This window comes from Macrosteles quadrilineatus, unplaced genomic scaffold (assembly GCF_028750875.1).
Source record: "Macrosteles quadrilineatus isolate MER2022 unplaced genomic scaffold, UCM_ALF_1.0 Scaffold_1__1_contigs__length_201487025, whole genome shotgun sequence".
In the NCBI taxonomy this organism is placed as follows: domain Eukaryota; kingdom Metazoa; phylum Arthropoda; class Insecta; order Hemiptera; family Cicadellidae; genus Macrosteles; species Macrosteles quadrilineatus.
Genome location: NW_026542594.1, coordinates 201,061,513 through 201,080,325, shown reverse-complemented (window position 1 = coordinate 201,080,325; position 18,813 = coordinate 201,061,513). Strand labels below are relative to the sequence as shown.

Sequence of the window (18,813 nt, the reverse complement as noted above, 5' to 3'; positions counted from 1 at the left end):
AAATTATATTACACCAAAAGCTAGTTTAGAATCTTAGCGTCGGCTGCTAGACTTTTCAAAAATTAAAACTTAATTTCTAAATAACTGGAACCCTAAACTAAAATTATGGCTTCGACATTCCCTAGTTCTCAAAATTATCTTTCTTCCACCACAAAAATCATGAAAATCCGTCGAGTGGTTGATTCAGAATCGTGAAATAAAAAAACCCTGTTTCGTTTTAATATTATAGATATTTAGATCAAACTTGGCAAATTTATTTATTTTTTACTAAGCTATTAGTATTAAACATAAATACACACTTTATTACCCTCCCTATAGCAGTAAACCTAGTACTCGTTAAATTTAAAGTTATTTAAATAGGGAATATATCTTACATTTTTAGGATATACTTTTAGTAAAACTCCAGTCAAGCAAATGGGTATTCATTCATTTGTTAATCATATTAATAATATTTTTTTCTTATTAGTATTATGATTTAAAGCCCACTTACTATCTCGTCACTACTATGTAACTACTCAAAACCTACATGGTATGTTATTACTCTCGGTATAATTATTTTGTCGGTAAATATTAGGAAATTAAATTTTAAAATCCGGACTAAATTGAAATTTTGCTCAGTTAAGCACAGTAAGCCTAGTTGATGAAAATGGCAAAAGTCCCCACAAATTCCGGCTGTGCCTGCCTGCCGCATTTAGTTCGGATTTTAAGGTTGAATTTCCTAATATTCACCGACAAAATAATTATACCGGGAGTAATAAGTAGGCCTTCTATATAAGTAGTCACATAGTAGTGAAAAGATAGTGAGTAAACCTTAATACTAATAAGAGAAAACTATTGTTAATATGACAAAAAATTAATTTCCATTTGCCTGAATGGATCATTACTAAAAGTATATCCTAAAAATGTATATTCCCTATTTAAATAACTTTAAATTTAACGAGTACTAGGTTTACTGCTACAGGGAGGGTAATAAAGTGTGTATTTATGTTTAATACTAATAGCTTAGTATAAAATAAATAAATTTGCCAAGTTTGATCTAAATATATCCATAAATAAGCAAACTGCAACAATTTTATTTTCCTCCATAAGAATAACATTGGAATTTTAAATTTAATACTAACTTTTATAATTTATCTCAACAACCGTTAGAGATAGAGCAAACCTTTTAATATAAAAAAGCTGTATTTTTAGACGTTCTTTAACTTTTATATTTACAAAAATTCTCTAATACCAATAGTTTGTGAAATATTGTCAAAAAAGTGAAAATTGGCCGCCATTTTCCAAGATGGCGGCTGAAGCACAGCCGGGATTTATGGGGACTTTTGATATTTAATTTATTTAGGCTTACTAAACTACTGTGCAAAGTTTCCACTTAGTCCGAATTTGTTAGGTCAAATGATGATCAAAGATGGCTCATCCAGTTTGGAACCATCAAAAAGCTAATGACTTTTCTCAAGATCAAAAAGTGACTTTTGACTCTCAAAGAGCAGTGTGAGCTACTCACTTGCTCACTTGTTTTCATGGTCTATAACAAATTGTGTGAAGCCCAATAACAATTTTCTCTTCTTAACAGTAAATATTTTGATTTAAACAATAATATAACCATTCAAATGACGATTGCAGGGAATGGTTTGTGGACCCAACTGGAAAATATAAGACCACGGGGAGTCTGGTACGAACCAAAAAGTTGTGCGAAACTCTCAAAGTGATTGCGCAAGAGGGAGGAAACGCATTACACGATGGTTCTCTCACCAAGAAGTTCGTTGACGACGTACAAAGTATGGGAGGCATTATCACCGAAGACGACATGCGGAACTACAAGTAAGTGGAGTAGAGAATAGACAATAGACAATATCTTTTATTACAATTTCATCAAGAAATGTTACAGCGTCAAATTTAAATAAATTGTATAACATTGGTATAATAGGTACAAAGTGAAATGGAAAAGCTTCTTCAGTGTTGTGTGTGGTCTTGCCATGCAAATGACTCCTTTAGGGTGTAGAAAGCTTTGTCTAGCAGCCATCTCCGTAGCTTCCTCTTCATCAGCACAGGGCCTCCAATTTTCTAGTGGTCTGGTAGCTTGTTTAGTATCTTCACTCCTGCATACAGTGGTTTCTTTTCAAATATTGCTGTTCTGTGGCCAGGCAACACATAGTTCCCTGGATATCTGGTGTTGTATTCATGTATATGTCTTTGTTTAGGCGGGTCTTTGGTTACACAGTAATAAACAGTATCTAGGATGTAGATAGAAGACACCGTCAGGATTTTCAGGTTTTTGAAGGCATCTCTACAGCTTTGTTCTTTATTTATGCCTGCTATTATTCTGATAGGCCTTTTCTGCATAACCAGGGCCCGGTTAAGATTGTCCATAGTGGATCCACCCCAGACAGTAATACCATAGCGTAAATGGCTTTCAAACAATGTATGGTATGCAGTCCTCGTTGCCTTAAGGGTACTAGTCTCTTTGATTTGTTTTATGGCAAAGCGAGCTGGCCCAAATTTTTGGCAAAGACAAGCTACATGACGATCGCAGGATAAATTTTCCTCAATTATGACACCTAGATGTTTGATTTCTTCAGCTGCTGTCAGGTTGGGCATTTCAGATACTGTAGACCTTTTATTTCCAAAAGTCATTTGCTTGGTCTTTCTTTCATTGAGGACTAAGTCATTTTTCATACAGTAGTCCTGTGTCATATAGAAAGCAATATAGGTGTTTACTTCTAGTTGATCTATGTTTCTGTTTGATGTAAGCAGAACAATGTCATCTGCATACATGACCATCTTGCTGTATTCCTCAAGGTGTTCCATGAAGTCATTAATAAACAGCCCAAACAAACAGAACTGGCCCTAGGACAGAGCCCTGGGGAACTCCTCTGTTAGACGGTAGCAATTCAGATCTGACAGTGTCTGATGATAGTAAGAAAAGAATTTTTTTTCCAAATTCGAACAAAATTTGTTCGTAAACAAGCAAACTACAACAGTTGACTTATTCTCCATAAGAATAACATGGGAATTTTGAATTTAAATTTTTTGGAATTTTCTCCGCAACCATTAGGTGCATAATAACGCTTCAATATACTAAATTATTAGTTTTTTTAAGCTCTACAAAATTGTTTGGAAAGAAATTTGAAATATTGTGTTTTTAGGGTCAAAAATGGTAAAAATCTATTTTTACCCCATAAAACCCCCCATAAACCCCTGTTCCCATAGTCCGATCATGCTGATTCTCGAACTCGTTCGAATAAATGTAGGTTTACTCGTTTGTACCAAGCTTCATCAAAATCGGATAATTTTTGCTCGAGTTATCGTGCTAACGGACACACATATATATATAACTTATATTGGAGATATTGGCAATGAATAGTGAAATGTATAATTAAATTTAAAAGTTCACAAGGCCAATGTATAATAAATTATTTTAATCCACAAGCGCTTTCAGAAACTATGTTTCTGAAAGCGCTTGTGGATTAAAATACTCCTTTTATTATATATTGGCCTTGTTGAACTTTTAAATTTAGTTATACATTTTACTACACATTTATATATATATATATATGAATTTGAACGGATGGTGTTTTTGGCCTCTAGGGACCTCAAAACGAAAAAGTAAATCGGTCCCGGATCCAGGTCTTACCATGAGTACTACGTCAATAGCTTATTCCCTATATGGGAAATTCGCTAAAATGAGTGCTATAACTGTAAAAAATCACAAAATCTTTGAAGGTTATACATCAGAGTAAAACCAGGTAGTATGTGGAATTCAAATGGTCGTTTCGAGATTACAATTTAAAAGTCCTTTGATAGAATAAAATGGGTTTCTTATCCAGAAGTATTTTAGTAGGCTTTTGAATCTGTTTGTATTATTTTCTTTTTTAAGTGAAATAGGTAATTTTTGAAGAAATTTTAATCCTGCATATGAAGGTTTTTTGGTATAGAATTCTAAATTATGTCTAGGAAGGTTAATTTGAAAGTATGTGTTATATTTACTTGCAGTGGATGATAAATGAAATTGTTTTGCAAAAAATATTGTCTCATAAATATACAAACTGTAAACTACACCCAATTCAGGAAAGATATTTTTAACTGAATCTGATCTTTTAATTTTCATGATCACTCTAATAGCTTTTTCTTGTTTCATAAGTATTTTATCCAAATTTGCCTTAGTTGTTGTTCCGTAAATGGCGATTCCATAGGATATGTGGGGATGAATTAGAGAATAATAGATTGTCCTAATAGTTTCCAAGCTGCAAACCTTGGACATCAGCCGCAAGGCATGAATACCAGATAATAATTTATTTACTATATAGTTTATGTGATTATCCCAAGATAGATTTTCATCAATGACCAGTCCCAGAAACTTTTTTGGTTTACCTGATCAATTTTGTCTGTTTTTATAAAAATATTAGGTTCAAATGCTGTTATTGATTGTTTAGTTGAAAAGGATATTAGATTTGATTTTGTTGTGCTAATAAGTAGATTTCTTTCATCCAAAAACTTTTTATAGAGAGAAGACTCCTGTTTGAGGATTTTTCAATAATTAAATTGGATTTTCCTGAAAACAAAACATTAGAATCATCGGCAAACAGACACATAGATCCATCACTGACCGGGATCATCTCTGGTTTCATTTCCTTCAAAATAAAATAAAATTGTCTTTCGAATTAAAATACAATCCTTTTAAAAAATAAGACCCTTACACTTTATCACGGTGTGAGATCTGTGTTGTCATTTGGTCCATTATATGCTGTTGGCCAAGTCAGGCCAATGTTGATCATGGCAGACGATTCCCGTTGCCGAGCTAGTTCTCCAATTGGTTTTCAATTTTTTATTATGGTACCGATAGCATATCTGTAAATCTGGGTTATGGTTTAACATCTAAAGGATCTTAATATTGATGTATTAAAAAATGATCGCAAACATAGGCTATTAAAAGAGATGCTAAAATCAGAGAACATGAGGTACCTGGTCAGTTTCCCAACAAGAGTTACGGAAAATTCTGAAACCGCAATAGACAATTTTTTGATAAAAAATATCAACTTATCCAGGGTAGAGGTAGAGGGTCTGATTACTTTTTTATCTGATCACGATGGCCAGTTACTAAAAATAAAATGTCAAAATTACATAAAAAATTTAAATTTACCAATAAAACAAGAAATACGTAAATTCTCATCAGAATATATAAATCTTTTCTCAAAGCTACTTTCCCAGCAAACATGGGTTGACGTGTACTATGCTAAGGTTGAAAATAAATATGATGTATTCTACAAATTATTTGCCTTCTATTTTGATCAGGCTTTTCCAAAATTACTGGTTACAAAAAGAAAGAAGAAATGTACCTGGATACCTAAAGAGCTGAAGGATAAACAAAAGCAGATAATAGAAACAACTAAGGAGTATCGGAGTAAAAAGAGTAGGGGTTTAAAATATTATCTAGACAAAGAAAAAAGTTATATAAAACTGAACTAAATCAAGCAAAACATAATTATTTTCAGAAAAAGATTAAAAATTCCACTAATATTCAAAGAACAGTTTGGGCTATAATTAACTCTGAAGTTGGTCAAAATGAGAGACAATCACAAAATATAACTTTAAAGCAAGATTCTGGCATTGTGTCTGATCCAAATATAATTGCAAACATGTTCAATGAGCATTTCAGTAATATTGTAACTGATCTGACTAGTAATAATAATTCTGTGAATTGTGATGTACCCACATATAGTTTTAGCGATGACTTGTACATTAAGCAAAAATTTGAACTTAAAGCAATAAGTGAGAGGGAGGTGGAAGGAATCATAAATTCGTTAAAAAACAAGTATTCTTGTGGCCATGACGAAATTCCAGTCACAGTGATTAAGGGTGTTAAAAATAACATTAATAAAATTCTGTGCCATTTGATAAATTCTTCATTTGTATCAGGAATACTCCCAGAAAAATTAAAGCAAGCAAAATTAATTCCATTACATAAAAAGAACGACACATCAAATGTATCAAATTATCGACCGTTATCTATACTTCCGTCCATTTCCAAAATATATGAAAATATATGATATAAAAGCTGTGTATGTACAATTTGATGAATATTTGGAGAGTTTTAAAATGCTGGATGAAAATCAACATGGCTTCCGAAGGGAGAGATCTGTTGCCAGTGCAGCTGTATCTTTTGTTGAAACCGTGATCAACTCAGTTGACCACGGTAAGTATACAACAGGTATATTCATGGACCTTTCAAAAGCTTTTGATAGTGTCAAACACTCTAAACTTCTAGAAAAGCTTAAAATTCTGGGAGTATCAAGAAGATCTCTTGATTGGTTCACTTCATAACAAATAGGTCTCAATTTGTAGAAATATCTCATCTAACGGATAAAAATAAAGTAATGAAATCAAACTCAGCTTATAGACCAGTCAAATTTGGGGTGCCTCAAGGTTCTATTCTTGGGCCTTTGCTCTTTTTGTGTTACTTGAGGGGCATGGAAAATATGATAATCCATAAACAAAATTCAAAACTATGTCTCTACGCTGATGACTCAAATTTAATTTTATCAGCTGACTCATTGGAGGAGATACAAATTTGTTCTTCTAATGAACTTAATAACATTGGAGACTACTTACATGATCATAACTTTATTTTAAATTCTGAAAAAAACTAAGTTCATAACGTTTAAAACACAACAAAACCGAAAATCTTCAGATCCAACACTAGAATATAAATCACAAAACATCAACAGGGAAAGTTGTATAAATTTTCTAGGTTTAACGATAAATGAGCACCTAAATTGGGATGAGCATGTTAAAAAGATCCTGCTAAAGATTAATTCTGGAGTTTATGCTCTATCAAAAGTGTCTTTTTATTGCAATATAAACACTTTAAAGAATATATATTTTGCTCATTTACATTCCCATATCCAATTCGGCATAGCATTATACGGTTCTACAAAACAAAGAAATATGGACTCTATTTTAAAACAGCAAAAAAAAAAAGCTATCAGGATAATGCTCAAGCTTAAGGGGGATGATTCAGCCAAACAACACTTTACACATCTAAAAATGTTTACAGTTTATGGACAATATATATATGAAGTTATTCTTATTGCTAGAAAACAAAATTTGAGTGAAAACCCGATGACAAGCCACAACTATAAGCTTAGGAAAAAAGTGGGGTTGTTGAACCTCATAGGCTCAAGTTTTATGAAAAAAACCGTCCAATGCAGGCCAAAGATTTTTAAAATTTATCCCCAAAAATATAAAAAAAGAAACAGATTTTAATAAGTTTAAAAAATTACTCAAAGATTATATATTAAATTTAGCTATTTATTCTATGGAAGAGTTCTCCACCTCCCTGGCATAGGTAGCATTAAGTTATTTTAATTTTGTATTTCATTCTTGACTAACTAAAGGGTTGTTGTTATTATTTTACTTGTTAATATTTACTAATGTCATTGTAATTGTATTTCTTTTTATTGACACTATTCATTGTACCCCCTTTGTACAAAAAATATGAATAAAGAATATGAATATGAATATGATTTTTTTTTTTTTGAAAAAAAAGTGGCAAAAGATAGTCTTGAAGATTAAATTTATTCTTGAAATCCCAATGTAAATTATTTAAGTTACCTCACACACTAATCATTTTACTCATACAGAGCAGTATGGAAAGATCCTATCACTATGAAGCTACGTGACAACACACTGTACTCCACTCCTCCGCCCGGTGCCGGCGTCCTCCTCGCCTTCATCCTCAAAATCCTCGATGGATTCGACCTGACCCCAGACAGCGTGAGTACGCTCGAAAAAACGACAACAACCATTCACAGGATGGTGGAGGCGTTTAAGTACGCCTACGCCAAGCGCACAGAATTGGGCGATCCAGACTTTGTTGAAAAAATCGAAGATGTAAGTGTGATTTTATACTGGGTAGAGATGGGAAATGTCAATTTGCAATGACAGTCAGGAACGTTTCTTAGCTTTTTTTGGTAATAGGTGAAACCATGCCATTATTTTTTTCACCTATAACTTCCTCGTCAAGTACGTGTAGTTGATGGTGATGTACAACATTAATAAAATGATATAATTTATGTTTAAGAAAATTTATTGTATGGACAAAAAGTACAACATCAAAATAAAAATAGAAGTAGTAAGTTAACCATATTTCCTAACATATGTTTTGAATTAAAATCAATTGAATACAGATGGTTAGGTACAGCCACATACATGCCAGCCATTCGTTTTAATGCAAGGCAGTGGCGGTTAGCCCATAAGGACTCGCGGACGCCGCCCTCCCAACAATTCATAAATAAATTACATTTCATAAATAAATTACATTTTATATAGTCTTTGGTAAAATCAAATTAAAATTACTCTAACGAGTACTTTAAACAATATACAACATAAATATGTGAAATAATTGGATAATTCAATTCAGTAAAGACTCATTTTTGATCGTCGCTTGCTTTAGTAAGGACGACGCAGACGGTGGCTAGACCGCCCCTATCCCAATACATGTAAATACATGTAGTCTTATGGCAGAACAACCGAACAGCGCTGAGGGTGCCATGACGTCATTCCAATGCTTTAGTATAGGCGCTTTGGGGCAGAGTCCAAGGTTGCGCGCGCACTCTTAAATCAGGGCAGCCACCACAATCTGGATATTCTGTATTGCAAGCTACCGTTATGATGGGTAGAACTGATGTCGCACCTGTTTGTCATAAGTCAAACCATCTATCTAATTTCTAAAACTAGATTTACAATTTGCCAAGCTGCCTTAGTTTTGTTTTCTGATGTTTTTATAAAATTGCTATTCGCTAGTAATTTAGCTCTTTTTACAACTTTGTTAAATATGTTTTTATAATGCTCAACATATGTAATAAACTGTTGGTCATTACTGAGCTTGGCTTGCATGTGCAATGCCGTTTTGTTTTACTTGAATTTTTTATACCTTGAGTAATCCAGTTTACAGAGAAAGACTTGGTTTTAGAATTATTATTATTATTTTTAAGAAACTTTGGAGGAAATATAGAATTAAAAGTCAAAAGAAAATCACTTAAAAAGTTACTAAAGTTTTCATTTGGGTTCAGGACTGGATCAAATGTAAAATTAATATTTTGGTTTAAATATGTACAAAATTCATCTATTTTTCTATTTGAAGTTATTCTTTTGGTATAGGAACTTTTATTATTATTATTATTACCAGTAGTCAATATATTCTTATATTGCCCAGGGAGGCTCAGGAATATGGCGTTATGGTCAGATAAACCTAAATCATTATTCAATTTGTGGTCTACTTTATACATTTTTTTTGTAATCATGTTATCTATACAAGTAAATGAATTGGCAGTTATTCTAGTTGGCTCATTAAACTGCAAACAGAAACCATTACATTCAACAATTTCCTTAAACGTACTTGTGATTGCATCATCCTTTAAAATGTTTATATTTAAATCCCCTGTTATAAAAACATTTTTCCTTTTGGCTTTTTTTTGTAAACTAACAAGTAGCTTTTCAAGTTTGTCCAAAAAACAATTTACTTGAATTATAATTTGGCACTGTAAGGATAATAACATATTGATTTTTAATCAAAACCAGCTTCTCTCAAAAAATCAGATATTTTTGCGATTTTATGGGTTTTTATTGTAAAACAACATGCATAAACACAATAAACAACATAAACAACACTTCAAATGACAATACAAAAATAAAATGGTTTTCTCGGTAACCTATTGCCAAACTGTTTTAAACCTGCGTAACAGTATTTTGCTACTAAAAATATAGCCTCATTTAAGATTTCCTCCTTTTATTTTTTTTACTTGTGGACCGTTTTTGAAAAAAATAATTGCTTCAAGTGAATTTTTTATATAGCACTTATTTGTAAAGCTTTGTCGACTCACTTAAAGGAACAGCCTAAAAAAGATCTGCAACAAGAAAAAAAACCTGTAGGTATATTTTTATAACCTGTCCACATCCTTCGATAATATTAAAACAACAAATGAATGATGGTCTATTTTCTCTAGCGGGTAGCCACCCTGATGTCTGAGGACTTCGTTAACGAAATACGATCACAGATCAAGGACGATCAAACGTTTGAGGACCCCGCCCACTATGGCGCTGTGTTCTACAACGCTGAAGACCACGGCACAGCACACATCAGCATCCTTGCGCCGGACGGAGACGCCGTGGCAGTCACTAGCAGTCTTAGTCTCATGTGAGTGGACTTTCATTTTTTTATATTCTCTTCTTAGCGAATTGCTCATATAGGGAATAAAGCTATTACCGTAGTACTCATGGTAAGTCCTGGACCCGGGACCGATTTTTTTTTGTTTTGAGGTCCCTAGAGGCCATCCGTTTAAATCCATATATATTTATATGTGTCCGTTAGTGCGATAACTTAAGCAAAAATGATCCGATTTTGATGAAATTTGGTACAAACCTATAAACCTACGTTTATTTGAACGAGTTCGCGATCCAGCATAGTCGAACCATGGGAACAGGGGTTTGGGGGTTTTATAGGGTAAAAATGGAGTTTTCCCATTTTTCACCAGCTCATAAACATGACCAGCTTATAAACAAGGTTTCCACTCATTGACGGCGCTTCAATGGCAGTTGTGTAAAGTGTAAAGAAAAACCACAACTGCAGTGGGTGGTTGTTAAAATGTAATCAGACAAGTTGAAATTCGCTTAGTCTGCAGGTTTGCTGCGACGGGGGTATTTTAAATATAGGATGCTAGGCTCCTGTTGGGAACCGTTTTCACATTACTACACCTAGTTAGATATAGACCCAGAGGGTAACACAAATAGATAAAATTAATTGGCGATTGGCGGGATCTGAACGTGGGACCTCAGGGACTGAAACAGTGTTTTTTATCAGTAGAGGAGCTCGCACCCCAGGTGTGTGTTATTATCGTTTAATCTTTTCCACTTAAAAAATAAATCAATTACCAAACATAGTAGCTCAATGGTAGGCCTAACATAACATGTTGCTGAAAGACGAGACATTACAGGTTTGGGGTACCACGTTTGATATTTTGAATGGAAATTTTCCGATATAACCCCTCAGATAACACTTAGGAATGTTTTTAAAATTTGCACAAAAATAGAGTACCTCTGACACAAGAAATGTAAATTCTCAAATGCAAAAATAAAATAAATGTACATTGCCAGAAATTTGATTCTGAAACCATTCTGTGGACAGTTTTGGCTCAGGAGTGACGTCAAAGAGAACAGGAATCTTACTGAACAGTGGCATGAATGACTTCTCCATACCTGGCCAGAACGATTACCACGGAGTTAAGCCGTCACCCGCCAACCTCATACAACCAGGCAAGCGGTCAATGAGCTCCACCTGCCCCACGATCATAGTAGACGATAATGGAGACGTGCGGATGGTCGTCGGGGCCGCCGGGGGCACCCATATCACCACCGCAGTGACATATGTGAGTAGGGGAGGCAGGGTTTGACAATTATCTGCAAGAAAATTCTTACATTCATTATTTTTAAATATCTCGGTGGCATTTTTACATTTTTTATTGTAATAGAGTGATCCAAACCCTGGTTTTAATACTTTCTAGATTTCAAAACTTTTATCCGTCATTAGACATGCAAAGATGCATTATACCATAGACCAAGCAACACAAGTAGACTCGTCATCCCATAGTAAATTGTGAAGCTTGTTTTTTGTTTCTAGTTCATGTACGTCCACACTGATCGCTGGGGTAGACAAAATTTTATCGTTTAATTTGGTTAAATGAGTTTTTAAATAACTGAAATGACTTGAAACAACTTGTAAACAAAACACAACCTCTACAGTTGGACGTACAGAACTAACGATAAAATTGGCTTCAGCTGTTCCATTAAGATGACAAATCTATTAAGGGAGTATGTTTCATACATGATTATACATTATCAGTAACTACATCTAAATATAAATCTGTCTATAAAACTAAATTGTTTGATGCAAAGGGTAGACAGTGACAAAATTATCTAAGTTGGAAGACTTAATCAAATGAGAATTTATTTACCTGCTATCATTGCCCAATATGTATTCTATAATTATTCTCAAATACTATAAATCATTACCAAAAATTAATCGAAACATGATTAAATCTCATCATTAAATCAAACATTTACTCAAAAACGATGATACACTTGACTCTAATCTTTCGTTGAACAACATCATTAATGATAGCCCAATGATAATTGACATCTAATTCCAGTAACAATCTCGCTTGCAATCAAACCGGTGACCTTCAAATTTGAAGGCGAGCACCTTAACCACTCGGCTACCCAGACAATTAATTAATATTGCTTTGTTTGCATTTAGGCTGGATTTGGATAATTTCTTACATCTAAAGTAGAACTCTTAACTATTATTCAGATCGCCAAGCTTGTAGTTTACAGTAATTTGTTATATATCTTGTAACTAGGGAACCTGCGCGGCTCACATAACGTTGAGGGGAACTTTGTGCTTAATTGTAGTAACATTCTTAGAGTTTTTATAAAACTTGTTACAAATTGATTTTGAATATCTCTAATTGTGTTGTGAAGGTTCAAATACATTTCTGCTCTCAGTTTTGACTGATTACTCCTAATGAATCCTAAACGGTCTCCTTCAATTCAAGTGAACATGTCTAATATATGTTGCAACAAAGTTATTCCAACATGGAGAACTGAAGAACATTGTTGCCTTATTGATCTATATATAAAAAATCCAATGTATGTTTGTTTGTTTGTTTGTCCTTTATGGACTCTGAAACCGCTCGACAGATTGTAATGAAACTTTCAGGCATTATTAAGCATTATTCAAGGATGGTTTGTGTGAAGTTTGGTGCAGATCCGTCAAAAGGGCTCCGCCCCAGTGGCTCTGGGGTTTCCCATGTTAACCTTATGAGTGCTCATATTTAAATGGAATTAAAGAATCTTAACAGCTGGTTCAACTAAACAATTTGATTCTGTGATGTTCAATAGCATTAAAAAGTCAATAGGTTTACCAACAGGGTGCAGTACTATTATTTTTTTAAATTTATGTTAACAGCTAATTCGCAACCAAAAGGTGAGTGAGCGTAGCGAATAAACTACAACCTGGAGGCGAGTTAGGGTAGCAAACGAGCTCTAACCTAAAGGTGAGTGAGCGTAGCAAACAAACTTCAACCAGGACATGATTGAGCGATGCGAACGAGCTCATCTTAAAAAAAGAACGAGCATTGACATAAAACCACATTAGGACAGGACGACGTCTGTCGGGCCAGCTAGTAATCTATGTGAAGTAAATTCAAAGGTAATTTAGGTTGATTTGAGACATAACTCTAAACCAACGGATTTACTTAATAGGGGAATCCTGAACATTGGGGTGATATCAACCATTTGATGCGTTCCATTTATGAGGTATACCAAAAACTCTGGGTTACCAACTGGACAGCCATCATCTGCTTTGGTCGATTGTAACGTCTAATGCCTCTCCGGAATCATAAAAATAAACTTGACCGTAGCGACTGTAATTCCATGGGTGTTATTCCAATAATTCTGTAATGAACTTGACCATTGAATGCATACCTATAAGTCCATAATATTGAGTTTGGTCTAATATTGCCACTAACACATACCACAACAAATTAGTTGTTGAAACTTCTTGTTTTTTACTTGAATTGTCTTCATTTTTTGGGAATTCCAGTCAATAAACTTCTAATGAGTTTGTTTGTTTGTGGAACTGACAACGTAACGTCGCCGTTATGACATTCGCATCGCATTTTTTCGCATTCACATTTTGTTTTGTCTTTGTCATAAGAGCCAGAAGCTCCCTGACTGCAAACCCGGTACCCATAATCAAACATACCCGGGCCCCATGATGTAGGCCGAAGCATACGCACCGACCTTTGGCACATCATGGGAGGATGACTTAAGGTCATCAGGCTCACCGGCTGCCGAAGCAACCCTTCGGAGAGAGGGTTGCCCCTCAATCCTAACCAGGGATACCGGCTACTTGTTTAAGCGTCACTCCACCTGGGTTGCCCCAGGTACGAAACCCAAAAGGACCTTAGTGGAATGCACACACATTTAGTGCAAGCAACACTCGGGACCTATCCAATCCCTGACAGGCAAAACCCGCCATCAAAGCCAGGAAGAAGGGGACCACCAGCAAGCTGATGGGGGAACCCCAACCACCTATTTACACCACTACCCGATCGAGGCCAGTTGCTGGGAAACCAGAGGTGACCAAGGCGATAGATCCCTGAACACCCCCAGCGGGCTTGAACCCAGCACCCGATCTACTTCGTTGCCCTTCAAGCCCAACATCACTGCCAGGCCATCAGGGTTTCCCTAAAGGAGGCAGGAATAGAAGTGGGTCCCACCCGAATGAACCTATCCACCATAGGTGGCGACACCCTTTGCTCAATTGAAGTTCCAGGGAGAACTCCCCACACTCTAGATAACCATACCTTCCGGTCTCAGAGACAGGGATTGGCTGATGGAGTGCGCCCAGCAGTTGCCATCACACTGCGGAAAGTTACGCTCCCCTAGAGTGTCCCCGTGAGCTTACGGGTACTTGCCCGATTTCACCTCCAGGAAAGGCTACTTCCAAAGTTGAGGATTTGCCACACAGAATGCTGGTCGCCCAGAGCAAGCAGGCCGAAGCCCAAAGAACCATAGTCACAGGTAGATAGGAGATTGATGGCGCACTTCCACCTCTCCGAGAGCTAAACACCCGACCAACCTGGATGGAGGAATGTCACTGGAGGCTCCCCTCTAAGAGGCTGGCGCTTACCAGACGTCCATGACTATGGCCTACTTGAAAAGCCGATACCAACACCAAGCAGTTACCTCCCCTTTAGGGGCTAGGTTTTTCACCTCCCAGGACGAGGCTACTTCCAGAGCCGAGGATATGCCTCGCAAATTGTCAGTCGAACACAACAGGTAGGACGAGCCCGAAGAACTCCAGTCACAACCACAGTTACAGGTAGATGAGGAGAGGCGGCAAAAGCGACATCACTGAGAGCTAAACACCCCACCACCCTGAATGGAGGGAGTGTCACTGGAGGCTCCCCCTAAGGGGCTGGCGCTTACCAGTCGTCCATAACTGTGGCCTACCTGAAGTGTCGGTTCAAACACCAGGCAATTACCTCCCCTCTGGGAGAGCTAGGGTCCGCGTGGTCGCTAGGCCACGTACCCACGCAAGCGTGGGCCCCCTGCGGGACTCGCCGTTATGACAGCAAGAAGCAAACAATTTATTTGCATTTTTTTCTTAATTGAAGTAGAGCGAGTAACAAAAACGTCAACAATAAAAACATAAGGTCTGCCACAATTTAATCTTTACTACTTGAGCTTACCATAGCCAAGGCAGTATTACAGTTTCCACTCAAGGTTTTGAAATGTCTCGATCTGTCAGTGTTACATGTAAACATTTCATGTATGTATTCATTTGATCTGACATTGGGCAAGTTTACTTTACCACCGTGACAACACAATGTGTATATTCTTCCAAAGAAAGTGGATTGCAGAACTGGGCAACCGGCAAATATGAACTCATCTCACTGAGTGTGTATCTGGATTCCTTACTGTTAGACCAACCCTATCGTCTTCTACTCTTCTCATACGAACACCATTACCATTACCAACCGGCGATCATTGACCAGATGTCTGCATTGATCTTGTTAGATGAAATAAAATAAGATCTCTTATTAACTGTCTGCCTCCTGTTTTCAATATTTCTCATTGGAACTCAAAGCATTTTCTGTTCTTCCAACAAAACTGATTAACTGTTTACATTGGTCAGTAACCTCCTGAATTAATAACAAACATCAATATTTACTCCCAAAAAAGCTAATGGGTTTCTTTTAAAAAAACAGCTGTTTTTGTTTTAAAATTTGTTCTATGTAATTCATATGGGGAAAAATTGACCTTTGAGACCGCCTCATGCCTTTAAGAGTTGGCAGGAGTCAATAATTTTTCATTGATGTTGACCTCAGATGCCAGGCTAAACAATGGTTCTTATAGCGACGATCAGCAAAAACATGTGTTCACGTTGAAGTATATTGATGCACTGGAAGCTTGACTACTGAATAGAAAGTTTTTATGTGATTCTTAAATTTCCTTGTGAAGTGCTTTTTGGATTTTAAAAACTTTTTAGAGGTTGAAACAAAATCACAGTTTAGGTATGTGGTGTGTCAAAATAATAACAATTAAAATTAAAAAGTATATAGCAAATCAGATTCACAGTTTCAATAGATTTAAAATGTTATATTTTGGCGAGACACAGCGAGGGATTATAGGGATTGCCTTAGGTAGTCCCGGGTCCATCGGCCAACCTGGAGCTTGATAAAGTGTAATTATTCCAGCCTATACAGAATGATAAAATGCTAATTTGTTTTTCAGGTCATAATGCAATATTTATGGTTGGGAAAGTCAATCAAAGAAGCAGTGGATGCAAGCAGAATCCATCATCAGCTGTATCCAATGGAGATTGAATACGCATATGGAGTCACTTCTGTAAGTAACCTTGTTTTGCTTGGTTGTAACGAGTTAAAAAATATTTTCCTACAATTAATTGTTATCTACAAAAGAGCCACCTGTAAAATAGCGGCACTGATTAGAAGAAGTAAAAGAGCTGATTCGTACAATCTTTCATTTTGCAGCACTCGTGTTAATTAGTAATTTTTTTAATACTTTCCTGCACTAGTTTTTTACTTTGCGACACTAGTTTTCAAATTGCTACAGTTGTTTTTACTTTGCGACAATAGGTTTTGCTTTATCTACATCTTTGACGGTGTGACACTAGTTTTACTTCAATTCACTCAATTTACTTTTCCGCAATAGTTTATAGTTTGCTGCATTCGTTTTTACTTTCTCACACTTGAACAGGCGATATTGTATGGACAAGAAAACAAGTAGTAAAAGAGCTGATTCGTACGCTCTTTCATTTTGCAGCACTCGTGTTGATTAGTAATTTTTTTAATACCGGTACTTTCCTGCACTAGCTTTTTACTTTGCGACACTAGTTTTCAAATTGCTACAGTTGTTTTTACTTTGCGACAATAGGTTTTGCGTTATCTACATCTTTAGTGGTGTGACACTAGTTTTACTTCAAATCACTCAATTTACTTTTCCGCAATAGCTTATAGTTTGCTGCATTTGTTTTTTACTTTTTCACACTTGAACAGGCGATATTGTATGGACAAGAAAACAAAGTAGGCGTCAATGCTTAGTTTACTAAATAAAAACGTTAACACTGATGTAAACTGTTCTCTTTTTAAGTAAGTAAGTAAGTTCTTCCTTATGTTTTATGTTAACTATACGAAAATTGTATGAATGACTCGGACATAAAGTATCTTTACTGCACTAGTAGATTAATAGGGTTTATTAATAAAATAATTTGCATTTTTCAGCCATTAGTCAAGAGCCTACAAAAACTTGGTCACAAAATGGCACGATTTGGAGTCAGAGGCTCCATTGTATGTGCAATCGCCAAAAAAGGCGACCGCATTTACGCCAACGCAGATTATCGTAAAGACAGTGGTGATGTTTGCGGGTTAGACTGAAGAAGAGTTTTAATCGTTTGAATCTGGCCCCAATTTTTTTAAATTCAATTTTGTTAGTTTTTCATAGTAATAGACTCATCTTTTTCGTTAACACAACCGTATGTTTTCCTTCTCTTTTAAATTTTATAAACCATATTCTTTTACTTTATTTTCAGAACTGCATATATTCTAGTTTTTAAGCAAAAAAAATCCGAAATTTGCTGTTTTGCAATAATTTATGAAATATTGATTATAATTATTAATAAAATAGGTAAACACTTAATTGACAGAGCCTTTTATTTAATTGCAGATTTTCACAATACCCCTTTAGTTTAGAGTAGTTTTTCAGTCAATTTTGTTAATTCACATAATCTTCTTGATTACTATTTATTTTTTTTATATTCTGATAATTTAACTCTGACAATGCACCTATTCTGTATGTAGCAACACATGTAAAGAATGTTATGTGCAAATAAAATATGTCTATGTCGTCTATTATTCTCAGTTTAGAAAATACATTTTGCGCCTGGCTATTTTACAAGTTGAAAACACAACTTATTAGTGAAAAAATCTTGTATTGTATTCAAATTCATTTAGTTTAACAGTGTTAGTATTTTTAAGTGGACTTCCCGTGATTTCCCTAAAATGAGTGAAAACTATTTTAACAGTTAACATATCAGAAGTGTTTTTTGAAATTTGTTTTGTAATAAAAACTGTTTCATTAGTATATTTTATACTCAAATGTTTTATTCCTTTACATTCCATATTTTAATCCATCATAAGGTAAGGTCGTAACTCATTTTCAAAACTCGTTTTGCTCTCTTTTTAATGAAGTTAATGTACACAATTCGCAAAGCTTTCAAATGTGATAATACAGTAAGGTTTGTTTTATACACAAATTTTAAAGAGCCTCAATATAAATTTGATTGTATTAGTGCCTCTTGTTATAGTGCTTAATGAATTGCTATTGTGATGCATTTAATATAAGCATTTTTTATTGCTGTTGTTAATAAGTTTTATATATAAGCCAAAATCTACTGCTATTCATTCAATTGTTTTGGAACATAGGTTGTTAATTACATAAAAAATTGTGATCTTACAAAATAATGGTGTTTAAAAATTATTTTCACATCCTATATTGAAGCACAAGTTAACACGTTCGCTCAGAGGCGGATCCAGGACCTTGGTGAGGGGGGGGCGTACTTACATTTTTACATATTGTGTGGAATTTTTGCCATAGGTCATAGGTATTTCAAACAACAAAAATGTGTGAACTTTATGAGGGTTCAAAATAAAACCCATTTTTGAAGTTGGA

General features: G+C 35.2%; 1 protein-coding gene across 1 annotated transcript in view; it reads left to right on the top strand.

Annotated features, from left to right (window-relative positions):
• The window catches only part of LOC128994329 (scoloptoxin SSD14-like), a 37,162-nt gene extending 18,349 nt beyond the window's left edge, over positions 1 to 18,813 (top strand). Inside the window, exons 5-10 of the mRNA XM_054418790.1 lie at positions 1,624 to 1,821; positions 7,641 to 7,890; positions 10,005 to 10,195; positions 11,183 to 11,423; positions 16,357 to 16,470; positions 17,367 to 18,813. Of these exons, the coding sequence (XP_054274765.1) occupies positions 1,624 to 1,821; positions 7,641 to 7,890; positions 10,005 to 10,195; positions 11,183 to 11,423; positions 16,357 to 16,470; positions 17,367 to 17,519 (1,147 nt within the window). The 3' untranslated portion in view covers positions 17,520 to 18,813. The remainder of the gene's footprint in view (positions 1 to 1,623; positions 1,822 to 7,640; positions 7,891 to 10,004; positions 10,196 to 11,182; positions 11,424 to 16,356; positions 16,471 to 17,366) is intronic.